Source organism: Hipposideros armiger, unplaced genomic scaffold (genome assembly GCF_001890085.2).
Source record: "Hipposideros armiger isolate ML-2016 unplaced genomic scaffold, ASM189008v1 scaffold_6, whole genome shotgun sequence".
NCBI lineage: Eukaryota > Metazoa > Chordata > Mammalia > Chiroptera > Hipposideridae > Hipposideros > Hipposideros armiger.
In genome coordinates this window covers 7,694,217-7,708,756 of record NW_017731356.1, presented here as the reverse complement: position 1 = coordinate 7,708,756, position 14,540 = coordinate 7,694,217, and the positions used below count along the sequence as shown (strand labels likewise).

The 14,540-nt window shown below is 46.2% G+C and overlaps 1 protein-coding gene across 5 annotated transcripts in view; it reads left to right on the top strand.

The window, feature by feature from the left end:
• SEC16B (SEC16 homolog B, endoplasmic reticulum export factor) overlaps window positions 1–14,540 on the top strand; it is an 82,680-nt gene that overhangs the window by 53,007 nt on the left and 15,133 nt on the right. For 3 of the 5 annotated variants that reach the window (XM_019646405.1, XM_019646410.1, XM_019646400.1), the window contains 10 exons: window positions 42–171; window positions 932–1,040; window positions 2,286–2,430; window positions 3,037–3,188; window positions 3,560–3,621; window positions 4,948–5,083; window positions 5,520–5,750; window positions 8,055–8,152; window positions 10,116–10,197; window positions 13,820–13,937. In XM_019646405.1, coding sequence (XP_019501950.1) covers window positions 42–171; window positions 932–1,040; window positions 2,286–2,430; window positions 3,037–3,188; window positions 3,560–3,621; window positions 4,948–5,083; window positions 5,520–5,750; window positions 8,055–8,152; window positions 10,116–10,197; window positions 13,820–13,937 — 1,263 coding nt within the window. The remainder of the gene's footprint in view (window positions 1–41; window positions 172–931; window positions 1,041–2,285; window positions 2,431–3,036; window positions 3,189–3,559; window positions 3,622–4,947; window positions 5,084–5,519; window positions 5,751–8,054; window positions 8,153–10,115; window positions 10,198–13,819; window positions 13,938–14,540) is intronic. The other 2 variants (XM_019646425.1, XM_019646417.1) reach the window with 1 other exon arrangement.

Below are 14,540 nucleotides of genomic sequence, written 5' to 3'. Positions count from 1 at the left end.
TTCCACAACAGGAAGTGACCTGCTTTATTTTGTTTCCTCTGAGGGTGCAGTGCCAAGGCAAGCGAGTCCTTATATCTGGCATGAAGATTATCGAGACCAAAAGCACCTCAATGAACATCATCGTGAAAACCGGAATAGTCCGTTTGGAACAAATAGTGAGACCCAGTTCCCGTAAGTCTGTTGGGAGAGGCTAGTTCTACGTGATTCAGCCACACTCGGGCTATGTTAGGAAAATCTTACGGCAGCTGGTTCTGGGCTCCCGTCTCCGGAAGCCCATCTGCTTCTATTCTGAGGAAGTGAGAGTTTTGTTCCCAGGGATGTGGGAGCAGCCCAGGATGGCCCCGGCCAGCTGTTAACAGGGACCCTGGGAGGAGAGAGGCTTAACTCGGAGATGTGGTTCCCAAACCCTGGCTAGTCTGAGTTCATCCTAAAGGAGAGCCTTCATTCTGTGTTGGCCTCAGAACAGATGTGGCCCTGCCAAAGTCCTCATGATTGGGTCCTGCCTGGGGCCAGGATGCTTGTCCTCTGCCCACTCCTGCACCCTAAGAATGGGACATCCCTTGGGCTAAGGCGAGCAGAGAGCACCCTTTTGTGCAGCACCTGTCCTGGTGCCTTTAGACCCGGCACCTTTACCCTGGAACTCACCAACCCAACTGCTCTGATTCGCGCTATTCCACGGTATCAGACCAACCCTTCTTTGACGGGCTTGGGGACACTTCTAGTAACTGCACTGTGGAACACAGGAGCTCCTGTTTTTCTGGTGTTAATAGGTTGAAGTGGTTAGTGGAAGGACATTGCTTCTCCCTGTAGCACACAGGCCGACCTGACACCTGTCAGCACTGTGCAACAGAACAGCCTCCAGCAGAGAGCAGCTTAGCCTTGCTGGCTTGCCTCGGCTACCCTCTCACCTCATCCTGTCATTTTGCTGCAGATCTCAGAGTGGGAACCTTTATAAAGACAGTCCTGCTTCTAAATCTGGACAGGAGAGGCCAGAGGACCTGTTTCCGGAAAGTCTGCTAACTGGGGCCCAGAAGAATAAGGTAACCTGAAGTGAGGTGGGGGCTGTGGGCTGTGACCGTGTCTCACAAATGACACTGTCAGCAGTGACAGGGCAGGGCCCTTGGGGGTCGGGGTGTGTGTGTGTGTGTCTGATGGCCAGCAGTCTGGGGTGTCCAACTCCTCCCCTCTTGGCAGAACCCCCACTCACACCTCTTCCTTTCCCAGCCTTCCTGTTTCAGCTTTATGGGTCTGGGGCCCTGAGCTGCTCCTTTTGCATTTTTGTCAAATTGGCTGGATCAGGTAATGTTACCCAAGTCATTTGGAGACTCTGGGATAGAGGAGAAGAGGCTGCCACCTGGAGCCAGTGAACCAGCAATTTGATTTACCCAGGAAGTAGCAAGTGGCTAGAATCTTCTAATTCAGGTCTGAAAAGCAGAGCTTGAAAATTTTCTTGACGTTTCCTTCTCTGTCTCCTAAAATATTACTGTGAATGCCAGCTGGGCCACAAAATGGAGCTCTTAAATTTTCTTAATTTCAGAATATTTAATACATTTTTAATTTTGGAACAATTAAGCATAGATTTATGGGAAAGTTGCAAAGACGCTACAGAGACAAGCTCTTAATTTTTGACGGCCTTGTATAAATGTTTCCCTGATTGGATTTGTATGATTTTTGAGAACAGTTTCTTCTATATAACTAATGCTTAACAGGGTAGGGCACACATTATTATCACTAATAGAATAGTAACCATCGCACATTAACAGCACCCACACATGTACAGCACTTTACAGAGAGCTTTTGCATCCATTGTTTTATTTGTATCGCCCACGATGTACGTTCCATGAATTTCTTACACACCTGTACCCCCAAGCAAAGCCCAGCGCCTGGAGCACAGCAGGTGTTCATTACATAGTTGGTGACTGCATGTATGAGTAAATGCTTGAACTATACAGGGCAGATATGATGATCTAGATTACAGATGGGGATACTGAGCTCAGAGAGCCTAAGTACTCGTCCCAGATCACAGCAGCTCAGTACTGACAAAGCTGGGATTTGAATCCAGGCCTCCTGACCCCAGGGCCTGTACTCTTTCCACGGGGCCACATGCATCCTTAAGCAAGCACCCATCAATTGAATTATCCCTTTTGTTCCTTTCAACACATCCACGTTAACTGTATTCATTTGCAAGTTTGAATTTTCTTGCTTTGAAGGGACATTTGGGAGGACCGTCTCTGTGAAATTGCTTCTGATTCTTCCCATGTGTTTTCGTTGTTTTTCATTTCCAGCCATCACTGACCAACGAGTCCAACCTTCTCCAGCAGCACGAGTCTGGCCTCAGCTCCAGCAGCTACGAGCTCAGTCAGTACATGGCGGAGGCCTCTGAGCCGTATGACCCCATGGCTTCAGCAACTTGGGGTCCAGTTCAGGCTGGTGAGTACCGATGTGATCAAAGGAATTGGTTGAGTCTGATGAGAAGGGGCTGAGTGGCAAGTCCCTTGGAAAGTCAGCCTTACCCTGGGTTTCTCAGAGTGGACCATTGTTCACCTCCTTTGCTTCTGTAGGTCTCCTGGACAGAGAGGCCAACTTTGGCTCCATTTCCCACCTTTTGTCTTGTACTGAAGATGGCATCATAGCCGATTCTTGGAAGGGAACCCTGCTCCTAGACCTCATAGGGCTGGGAGGGGAGGCACTCCGAGGTGCTTTTAAGTAACAGGTGAAGGAAGTGAGGACTGGAGTCAATTTGGTAAAGCAAAGACATAATTCATTGCTTTGTCTGAATGTCGGACACTTGTCACCTCGCCGAGAGTCAGGGCCTGGTGCTTTACCCTTTGGACCAACCATTCCATCCTTACATTATATTCTGACATGTTCCCAAGGGCTTGACTCTGACTTGGAGCATGGACTTCATCTAATTATGTAGCCCACCCAGATTCTTATCTTGGTCTCTGGTGGAATTTGGGTAGAAATGTATCTGTGGCGTGTTTCTAAGGAAAGAAAACCAGTGGCACTAACTGTACACCTGTGTCTGTTGGTCAGAGGATATCTCAGCGGCTGGTCCCAAGGCACCCATGAAGTTCTACGTCCCTCATGTGCCTGTGAGTTTTGGGCCAGGAGGCCAGCTGGTGTGCGTGGGTCCCAGCTCTCCCCGTGAGGGGCAAACGGCCCTTGTCGAACTGCACAGCATGGAGGTAAACAAGATCCTGTGTCCCCGAAACGCCAGCACACTGCTCCCTGCTTCCCTGTGCCTGAGCCCGGGCATCTCCAGAAATGGGGGGGCTCTGGTGGGGACCTGGGCCATGCACTCAGTGGATTGGGGGTGGTGTGTGTGTGTGCGAATGGGTGGGGCTTGTCTTTGAAAGAAGTGATATCAGACTTACGTTTTTCCTGAGATGCTCTTTGCTCCGTTTCAGCAACTGGAGTGCTGAATTTTTGTCTTGCTTTCTCCACGAGGCACTGAACCACACCTTGGGACCTTGGTCTCAGGTTCTGATACGGGACGTGATGGGAAGAGGTTTTGGGTGGACATAGTCTTGAAGGGCAAATCTGATTTTTGTTCCAGGTTATTCTTAACGATTCTGAGGAACAAGAAGAGATGAGAACTTTCTCAGGCCCCCTGATCAGGTAATTTACTATATGAGCTGCTGAGTAAGGGCGTTTGAAACCTACAAAGTCTTCCTGCCCAGAACAGGATTTTGGGAGATTTGTTCTTGGCTTTTGAAAGAACATATGTATCCCCATTGGAATAGAATTCTCTGTGCCACCACACAGAGCCAGATGTAACCTGAGCCTTTTGGACGAGGGATTTAGTCTTTGAAGGGCAGAAAAGAAACATTAATATGAAATTTAAAAATCTGAAACTGGTGCCATTTTGTAGAGGCGACATGATAGGAGGTTTTAGTGTATGGTGCACTTAACAGACATTAGTGGAGAGGCGGAGCACAGCCTGGGAAATCATAGACAGGTGGATCACAGTGGGAAAAAATGCTTGCCTTTTTCCAGAGAGATGACACAGTCAGCGTTTGAGTTCCTGGATGGGTGTGCAAGTCTGCCCTCTGCAGGATTGAGCTAGAACTGCTTTTAAATGACTAGCTCCCTCTGGTTGCTGAGAGTCCTGGCTGGTGACAGAGGAACTGGGTCCCAGGCCCAGGTATTCTACTAACTAGAGGTACCATGGCAGGCAGGTCAGTTAGCCCTCTCTAGCCTTAGTTTCCCTTTAGGACATGATGTGCCACTCACTGTGCTTACTCTAGGCACTGGGGGTGAGACTCAAGAGAGATAAAGCACATGGAAGCCCTTTAAATGTCAACACCACTGTAAAAATGTATTCATTTCCTTAATTTCCCCTTCCAGGAAAACCCTCAACTAGTATTTTGACAGTTCCTTCCAGTAAAAATGAGTGTCTCTCTATTTCTTACACCCAGGTAGATAGATGTGGGTAGAGCACCAAGCTGGGTATTTGGACGCTAGGATATTGGCCCCAGCTGGGCGTTGATTTTATTGAATGGCCTTGATCAAATAATTATGGCCCGTTTATTGAGCACTTAATAGATGCTACACAATTTGCTAGTTCCCTTTTTGTATGGGGGTGGATTTTTAAGACGATCCCTATCTTAGGGGGGAAAAGCTGAGGCTCAGAGGGGATGAGAAAGTTGTGTGAGCTGAGACAGGGATGTCTGACTCCAATGTGTGTGCTCTTACCTGCTACCCTAAGCAGCCTCAGTCTTCTCATCTGTAAAATGGAGAGGGTGTCGGAGAGACGCTCTGAGGTCCCTCCCTGTTTCGCAAGGAAACGACTACCCTGTACCCCCAGGTTTATTACCCCGGTCCTGGGCTGTCAGGCCTTATTTCCCAGCCCAGCCAGCGCCCTTGCACTGTAGGAGGCGCTTGCGGGCCTGTGTGAGGGAGAATCTGCCTGCTCACTCCTTGCTCCCTGACGTGTCTCCATAGGGAAGATGTACACAAGGTGGACATCATGACGTTTTGCCAGCAGAAAGCAGCTCAGAGCTGCAAATCCGAGGCACCGGGGAGCAGGGACTCAGCTCTGCTGTGGAAACTGTTGGTCCTCTTGTGTCGGCAGAATGGGGTGAGTGTTACCTCTCTGATGGGTGGGCAGGGGCAGGCTGGATGGGAGCTGACGCCTTCCTGGGATAAATAAGATTTGGCTTATGCCATGACTATAAAAGGTAATATTAAGGAAGCGACACATGGCCCTGAGAGAAAAGATTGCTCATGTATCCACGCCAGTTGGCCAATACCGACCCTTGCATTGCTCCTCTCCACTGGCCTCGGTTATTGTGTAGTTGTTGGGTTACTGCACCAGCCGGGTAATACACCTGTGAGAGCGTGCCTATGTCTGGTGACCTCCGTGGCTCCCGACAGGCAGCAGATCACCACCGGGGTGAAGGTGGAGCTTTGCGATGCAACAATCCAACTCCGGCCTCCTCATGAATAAGGCAGGCGTCCGGGTCCTTGCTTCTCCAGCCTGGGCTGCCAGCCTGAGAGCGCTCTTTGCTTTGCAGTCCATGGTGGGGTCAGACATCGCAGAGCTCCTGATGCAGGACTGCAAGAAGCTGGAGAAGTACGAGAGGCAGGCGCCGGTGGCCAACCTCATCAACTTGACTGATGACGACTGGCCAGTGCTCAGCTCAGGGACCCCCAACCTGCTCACGGGAGAGATTCCCCCGAGCGTGGAGACGCCTGCGCAGATCGTGGAGAAATTCACGAAACTGCTCTACTACGGAAGGAAGAAGGCAAGTGCGCCCCCGTCAGGCTTGTACTAAAAAAGTCACCACCGCTCAGCTCTCCCCCAGTTACATGAGTAATATATACTCATCTTATAGCACTTAAGAAGTTCAGAAGGTTCAAAGGATAAGCTTAAAACACCCATAGCCCTACCATTAAAAGACAACACCTGTTAACATTGTGATATAATTAATTCTAGCATTTCTCTATGCATGTATAGTTAAAATCAAATTCAATTGCGTATATAATTATTTCTCTTTTTTTCTTCAGGTTATAGGGTGAAATAGTCCCATGGCATTAAAATGCACCATTAAAAAATGGTTGGACAATATTCCATCGTATGAGGGTATCATATTTTATTTAACCAGTCCACTGGTCATCCATTATAAATTATACAGTTTGAACATCTTGTCATATAAGTCTTTGGTGGATATTTTTATTATTTTTTTTTAGGATAGATTCCTAGAAGTGCTATTACTGCATTGAAAGGCATGCACTTTTTAAAAGTTTTTCATATGTACACTAAAATAGTTTCCAGAAAGTTTGTTTACAAGTGATACCCCCACCAGCTATATCTAAGGTATGCCTACCAGTATTGAATAATTCAGCAGATGAAGTGGTGCCTTGTTTAATGATCTGATATGTAAATTAAACTATTCTAATTTTTATGTTATTTTTTATTTATTAAAATATTGAGGTATATTTGATGAGTAAAATGGTAAGATATTTAAAGTGTACAATGTGATGATTTTATGTATATATATATATATATATATATATATATATATAGAGAGAGAGAGAGAGAGAGAGAGAGAGAGAGAGAGAGAAAGGATTCCCCACATCAAATTAACACACATATCACCTCACATATTTACCTATTTTCTTATGCCTTATTTAATTTTGATGTTGAACTCACATTTTACAAAAGTCTTAAATTAACTTAAATAGTTGAATATATGATTAAAATTAATTTGAATCAATTTGATTCAAAAACTAAAAAGATAAAGGGGATATAATGGGCAAATGGTGCGCTACCCCCAGCCACTCAATTTCTCTCTGAAATACCCAGAGATATTTAATGCATATATGATTATTTTCTCCTCCGCCCGCCCCCCCTACAGCTTACTATGTAACCTTTCTTCACCTTCTGTTTTTCATTTAACAAAATATCTTAGAAAACACTCCCTATCAGGGTTGGCGAATTTTTTCTGTAAAAGGACAGACAGTAAATATTTTAGGCTTTTGCAGACCATAGCGTCTCTGTTATAATCACCCAGCTCTGCTGCTCTCACGTGAAACAGCCGCAGAGAACATGTAAATGAATGGGTGTGGTGTGTTCCTGTAAAACCTTATTTATGGACACAGAAATTTGAATTATATGTAATTTTCATGTGTAATGAAACATTGTTCTTTAGATTTTTTTCCCCCCAATCATTTAAAAATGTAAGAACTATTCTTAGCTCGTGGGCTGAATTCAGCCTTCAGGCACAGTTTGCTGTCCCCTGTTCCTTATAATGTATAAATATCGTCCTCATTATGTCTTACAGCTGCATCAGTCTCAGTAGACAAATAATAATGAATTTAACTAAACCCCTATAGATTGACATTGAGATGATTTCCAGTCTTTTGCTACAACAAACAATGCTACAATGAATAACCGTTGTCATTTTGCCCTGTTTGATATATATATATATATATATATATATATATATATATATATATATATATAAAATGTATGTATGTGTATATGATAAAATTCTAGAGGTGGAAGTGTTGGGTCAAAGAGTATATGGTTTTTAATTTTGGTAGGTATTAAAAAATTGCCTTTTTCGAGGTTGTACCAATTTACTCTCCCAGCCATGTAAGAGGTTGGTTGAACCTGGAGATGTGGAACCCATGGATATGGGGGGCCAACTGTACCATCTTATATACACCTTATATTTTGAGACTTAGTTCTTGGGGGTGAAGTGCTTCTCTCATTTTTGGTACTTAGGTTCGTATAAGTATTGTGTGACTTTTGCTAAAGAGATAAGGCTAACTGGGAAGCATGTTTGAGGAGGAGCAAATAAAATAGCATAATGCATCTTCATAAAGTGAAGGATGGAGAACAGGACGACTTAGAGAGAAATCCATGCCAGTTAAAGCCCACGTCCCCACTATTCCTTGTTCACATTCACATGTGAGAGACTCTGAGAGTCTTCGTGGCAGCCCAGCCTCTGCTGCTCAGGGGGCAGCAGTCCCTAGCACAGGGATTCATTGTCGTTAGAGGAGGGTGAGTGAGGCAGTATTGAACATGATATTTTCGTTTTCAGGAAGCCTTAGAGTGGGCCATGAAGAATCACTTGTGGGGCCACGCTTTGTTCCTGTCCAGCAAGATGGACCCAAGGACCTACAACTGGGTTATGAGCGGGTGAGTCAGGGGCTTGCAATGCAGACTAGTGGAGCAGAGAGACCCCCCCCCCGCCACCACAGGTGGCGGCTGACAGTGGGGAGACATGCAGGATGCGCTGAGAAGCCCCACACTTCAAGCATAGTTCCAGTTTTTCTTTTCTGAGCTGGACATAAGCATTTCTCTTCTCCAGATTCTTATAACCTAGACACAGACACATTTTTTTTTCTATCTGCTAAGCTGAATAAAACATTTTAGTAATATTTCCCAGGGTCAGAGTTTCCACAAAGTAAGTAGGTTTCTATATTGCAGCAGCCTTCTCTTTTTTGGGAAGGGCTGTTCTAGATGGTTCCATCAGCGAGGGAATAGGAATAATCACAGACCCTTAGGACTGAGAATTCGTACATGTCTATTGCTTAGTCTTGCCTTGGGGGTGTGGGTGCTGAGCAGAAGGTAGGGATATGGGGTAGCAGGTCCATGACCTGTGGTAGGAAAAGGGGTTTATGGGACTAGGAATTGGTTTCAGAAGTCTTCATCTAGGGCTGTGGGAGATGATGAGACTGAAGGAGTATGCTTAGTGAGAAATCACGCTGGCATGCCGGGATCCGGGCGCCAGGGTGGACCAGGGCGAATGCCCAAAGCAGGACAAGGTGGGAATGGAGGTGTGAGGACACAGCCAGGAGTTTGGAATAAGAGGGATGAAACAGCCAAAGCGAATCAGGATCAAATGGAGCGGGTGAGCATGGCTGGGGTTGTGGAGAAGGAGCCCTGAGTAAGTCCTTCAGGCTCCAGCTGGCATCCATGAGTGGGTTGGCAGCGACAGATGTGTGGCAGGGATGGAGTGGGGAATCCTCCCATAAGCGGAAGGCTCGGGTCAGAGAGTGAGAAGGATGTTACCTCTCAGTTGGTTAAAGCTGTGAGTCGGTTAACTCTCAGCTTCACTTACATTTGAACTGACCACACGTCCTGTTGAGTAGAAAGTTGGCTAAGGAGGTGGGCACTGTTCTTTAAGTTCAGTCTGTGGGGCTGATAGCTGTCACACTCCCTGGGAGCCCGTTCTTGCTGATGGCCTTGGTGGAGTCTCGTTTATCATTCTCCCCTTAGTCTTCCCAGGGCCTAGTACCACCTAGTGCCACCACTGCACGCTTGGTTATGTTCAGGGACTAGAATGGTGGGGAACCCTGAAGCTTCTTTATGCTAAGAGCTCTAAGCCCCCGAGGCAAGGGCGCTATTAAGTGAAAGAGGGTGTCCTGAGAGAATTGGCCTTGCGGTTTTGGAATCCAGCCTCCCACCACCCCACATACCTCCCTGCTGCAGATTTTTGCCTCGGGCCATTGATTTTCAACGCTGCCTGGTGACACGTGAAAAATATCTCCTGCTGAGTACGTTTAAATCTCAAATCAGCTGTAGAGCTTATTACATCCTTGTTAAGCGTATCCCACGGTTTGTCATCAGCAGGATCATTGCTGGTCCCTGTTCTACACCTCTTTGGTTACTGAAGACGGCTCTTTAGTGCTTGTGAATAAAAGCGCTACAGTCCCAGGCTAGAGAGGAGCCAGAACGCCGGCGCTGAGAACTGTGGGCTGGGCATGGCGAAGAGCTGCTGCAGGGGAGAAGGAGCTGAGGGGGGCTGGGAAGAAGGGCCCACAGAGAAGAGGCTCCGGTTAACTGCGGGGTCCTTTGACATGTTGGCGGGTCACCTCTGTGATGGAGAAATGGCTACTCAAGGGTTAGGGCGTCAGTGAGAAAGTCTCCCCCAGTGAGATCTACCTGGGGTGTGTGATGGAGTGAAGATCCTGTCACTACCACCACCACCCCCCAAAAAAAGTGAGTGTGACAAAGGCACAACCAAAAAGTAAAGAGAAATTCACGTTCCAAAAGAAGATGCTGAAATAAAATAGAACTACACGAGGCCTTGTGCCTCACTGGCCATGGGAAAGGCTCCTAGGGCGCGGGCCCCACTGACAGCCACCTCTCTTTGCAGCTTCACCAGCACGCTGGCACTCAACGACCCACTGCAGACCCTCTTCCAGCTCATGTCGGGGAGGATCCCACAAGCAGCCACGGTACCCTTTGTGACAGGACTCCTTCAGCACCCCAGCCTCCTTAGGGTTCAGGGGGTGTGTGTGCTCAGGAACCAGGCGGGGGGCTTTAAAGATTAAATGCCAATCATCGTTTGTTATTCACCTACCATGTGCCTGGCCCTGTGCCAAGCGCTTTGATGCATATTATAGTTCACTTAACACTCGGAGGTAGGGATTAGTGCCTCTGTTTTGCAGACATGAAAACGAGGTGACCAGGTGTAAAATGAGCCACAGTCACAGAGCTAGTGAGTAGTGGAGTTGGGACTGGCCCAGGTCTGTCTGATTGCAAAGACCGTGCCCTTCCCACAATGCCACAGAGGCCCGCTTTGTTGTGAAGAACAAGAGAACCGAGACGGTCACGTAGGCTTCCGTAGCAGGGCTACCCTTCTTCCCGCCCGCTGCACCTTGACCCTTCAAAGCTGGGCGTATCAGATTGTCCACGTCGTCCAGAGTTGAGACTCCATCTTTTTGCTCCAAGTATTCCTTCCTTACCTTTGAAGTCCAGTGACTTTACTAGATACATCTTGGTGTTCACTATCTGGGTCAGGTTTTTCTTGGGACACAGCGTGCTCTTTTTGTATATATATTTATATCTTACAGGTGAGGGAAATTTTCTTGAATTATACCCTTTAATATTTGTTCCATTATTTTGGTTTTCTGTTCAGGAACCCCATATATACACAATTCATATATGTATGTGTGTGTGTGTATGTGTGTGTATATATATAGATATAAAATTATATGATATATAATTTTCTCTTTAATAATAAAAAAACTCTCATTTCTTTCTTTTTTGCTTGTCTGATTGCCATGTTGTGTCCCTTAGTTTGTTTTTATCAGTGTCTCTTTGCTTTCGTGCCCTTTCCACATCTGTCCTTATTACTTTGATTTTTCTCCCATCTCCTTCCTGAGCTCTACATGCCACATTTTTCTCCTCCAGTTGTCCACCTTCTCTTTCCCGAGCGCTTATAACTTAGCTTTAGGCCTTTGCTTCATAGAAGAAGTTGTCTCATGACTTCATTTTACTTAAATTCATGACAAAATGTTTGGTGCCCATTCTTTGTTTCGCGATCACTTTTTTCCTGGTGAACGTTCTTTCTACCTTCCATTTAGTTTTCACACAACCTTCCTCCTTTTATCTTTGTAGTAGGTTTGTGCAGATTCTGTGGTGGTTCTTTTCCATGAGTCGCGGCTTCCCTGGACCAGTTATTTATGGGAGGTTTGTGCTGGGAGGACAAGGCCCACATTCAGGCGGTGTGGCATTTCCTGCATGACCTGGGGTTTTCTGTGAGCTTCTGTGCATCCTCGCTTCTTTCTCTTCCTCCAACGGAAATGGCTGTGGGGCCCTCTCCCTCCAGTGTTCCTTCTCTGCTTCTCTCTGAACGCACCTCTGTTCACTCTCCATTACTTTTGGCAGCCTTTTCTTGTATTTTAAGGGCTGGGTGTCTGCTGACACCTAGTTTTAATGAAAATGGACTTCACACTTTTGATGTGTTGGTTCATTTTATTTGTGTACAACTCCAAGGAAAGTAAAAGAGACGTGATGACTTTCACGCCCCTTCGTCAAACCAACTGGCTATCCTACTGGAACAGAGTGCACCTCACAGTTCAGCTGAGTGGCCTGCTCTCTGCAATGACATTGCATCATGTCATACAATGCAGGAAGTGATGTCATCCACTTAAGGCCCATTGGGTCTCACTCAGTGGTAGAGCTAGCTCAATGTTCCCTACTTTTAAGTGAGAAAACTGAGAGCCAGAGTGATGTGCCAATGCAGTATTTGATCTTAGTGGCTGAGAGTTTCCTAGCATCGTAGCATCCAGGAAAAGCTAGACTTTAGTTACTTGTCATGAGTGGTGTAGTGGAAAAAACTTACAGCTACTGGAAAACGCAACATGGGCTTCTAACACAGGTGTAACCTAGACTCTGCTCCTTACTGCTCCGTGAACTTGGCCTTGTTCCTTTATCTCAGAGCCTCAGTTTCTCAAGTTTGTGGGCATGTTGATGCCTAACCAATAGAGTTATTGGAAAAATTAAAGGAGCGAGAATATCTGAACATATAAACCACCATGCCTGGCTCTTTGAAGTTAGTTGATAAGTGTTTGCTCCCTCTCTCTCCCTCTTTCTCTCTCTTTCTCTCTCTCTCTTCCTATAGATCTGCTTTACAGTGATTTGTAAAAATCACCTGCAGAGGAGGCAGAAAAATAACTTTTAAGTTTCTGTTCTTTTTAGCAAGGGCTTTTCTTTTGCTGGTTGCTTTAGTTCCAGCAAGAAAGAGCTTGGCTCCCATGATAAAATGGGGATAATCCTAGTACCCAAAGCATGTGATTATTTGTAGGAGAAATGCTTAGCCCAGGCTGTGGTTCATGGTCAGAGTGCAGTAAGTGAGAACTGCTCTTATTGTTGCAACGTATCATTATCATTATTCTCATTCACACTGCATTGCCCAGATAAACAAAGAGTAACTATAAAATGGAGATGGATAAAGCAGCTTTGGTTTTTTTGAGATAATTACAAAAACCAAATAATTGTGAATTACTTTGACCTCCAAATCTTAGCTATTACTGTCAATCTCCTGCTCTGCTCACTCGATGTAACAATGGAAGATAGACGGGTCTGCAAATCGCCCCCTTCCTTTGCTGAGCACCCGGATGTGTGTGTGTGTGTGTGTGTGTGTGTGTGTGTGTGTGTGTTTACACCTACATGTAATTTATAAAGTGCAAACCAAGTGTAAAGCACTATGCTATGTGCTTTTCCTATCTTATTTTATTACCAACAATAACCCTCTTAGGCAAAAACTATGATCTCCCTCTAAGAGATGAGGAAAGAAAGGTTCAAACACATTAAGAAACTTGCTTAAGGTCACGCAGCTAGTCAGAGGCAGGACTCCATTTGAATCCAGGGCCTGTGTTGTTTCTGTGATTATATGTTGTGTCTTCAATGATGTTTCCTGCCCTGAAATTCCTCTTCATTCAGAAGGGTGGCCGCAGGGCCTTACAGTAGGAAAAGCACCGTTTGTGTGGGGCTTTGTCCTGCTTCCATGGCTCTGTTCACACTCTACTGCCCCCTGGTGATATGTGTGAAAGGGCTTTGGGAAACCAGAAAACAGTAGCTGTTTGGTAAGGTATTGAGGATCCCAGCGTTTCCCTGACTTCTAACAGTGTAAGGTGGACTCTTCTCCTCATAAGCCAAGGGTGTCTGATCTTCCCTCTCTCACTGAAACGTTAGGGTTTTTGTTTGTTTTATTTGTTTATTTATTTTATTTTGTTCCTAGCTATTGGGATTTGGGGCACTAAGAAGAAATTTGAAAATTGGTAACTGACCATTAATGTCACTTTATTTCTCTATCCTCCAATACCCCTCTGTATGTATGTATGTAAGTATGTATGTATGTACGTATATACCTATCTGTCATCCTTCTAGGACTTTTGCTTTCATAAAAAGAGAACTTGAAATTAATGAATGGCAGCGTTGCAGGCAGATAATGGGCGTTCCCTGAACTCCTCCCAACCAGGAAATGGTCAGCCACCCCCTTTACCTCCATTCTGGCCAGTGCTCCATTATTCAGTAAATCTTCAATTTTTTTTTTTTTCTGCTGCTTTTCAGTCTTGTGGGGACAAGCAGTGGGGAGACTGGAGGCCTCACTTGGCTGTGATTCTGTCGAATCAGAGTGGGGACCCGGAGCTGCACCAGCGCGCGATTGTCACCATGGGGGACACGCTGGGTAAGTGGAAGCCAGCTGCTCTCCTCTAGGGTCCCCCCAGGCCTCCCACACCCCGTGATTAGGTTGTCAGGCTCCGTGTAGGGCTCGAGCCCATCCCTCTGGCTTGCCTTTGACCCAGGGCCTCAGTGACGCTCTAGGGAACAGTGTGGCCTTCTTGCCTCTCTGTTTCCCCAGATTTCTGTGGGAGCCAGTGTAGGCCAGGCCCTTGAGACTTGGGTTCTGCTGTAGTGGGAGGCTCCTCTCAGCGGGGGACCTTCTATCTCTGGTCTCCTCGCCTCCTGTTGCCATTAGTCCCACAGGGACCCAGCTCAAGCAGACAGGAAATTCTATTTTTTTGTCTGAACTACCCTGGGTAATTGTGTTGCCTTTATTTCTATCATCTCTCTGTGAACGTGGCCTTATAAACACTTAGGGGTTATTGAATGTTCCGGCTCATTGGCTCTCAGATTTGGTCAAGGGGCAGCACATCTAGAAATCATGGTATTCTTTGTAGAACTTTGTGAAATATGGCTCTGTTCAACTTAAAATAGTATGTGTGAGGCTGTGCCACGTCCTCCGATGGCAGGGCCCTCGGCACCCGGGCACAAAGGGAACGAACATTTG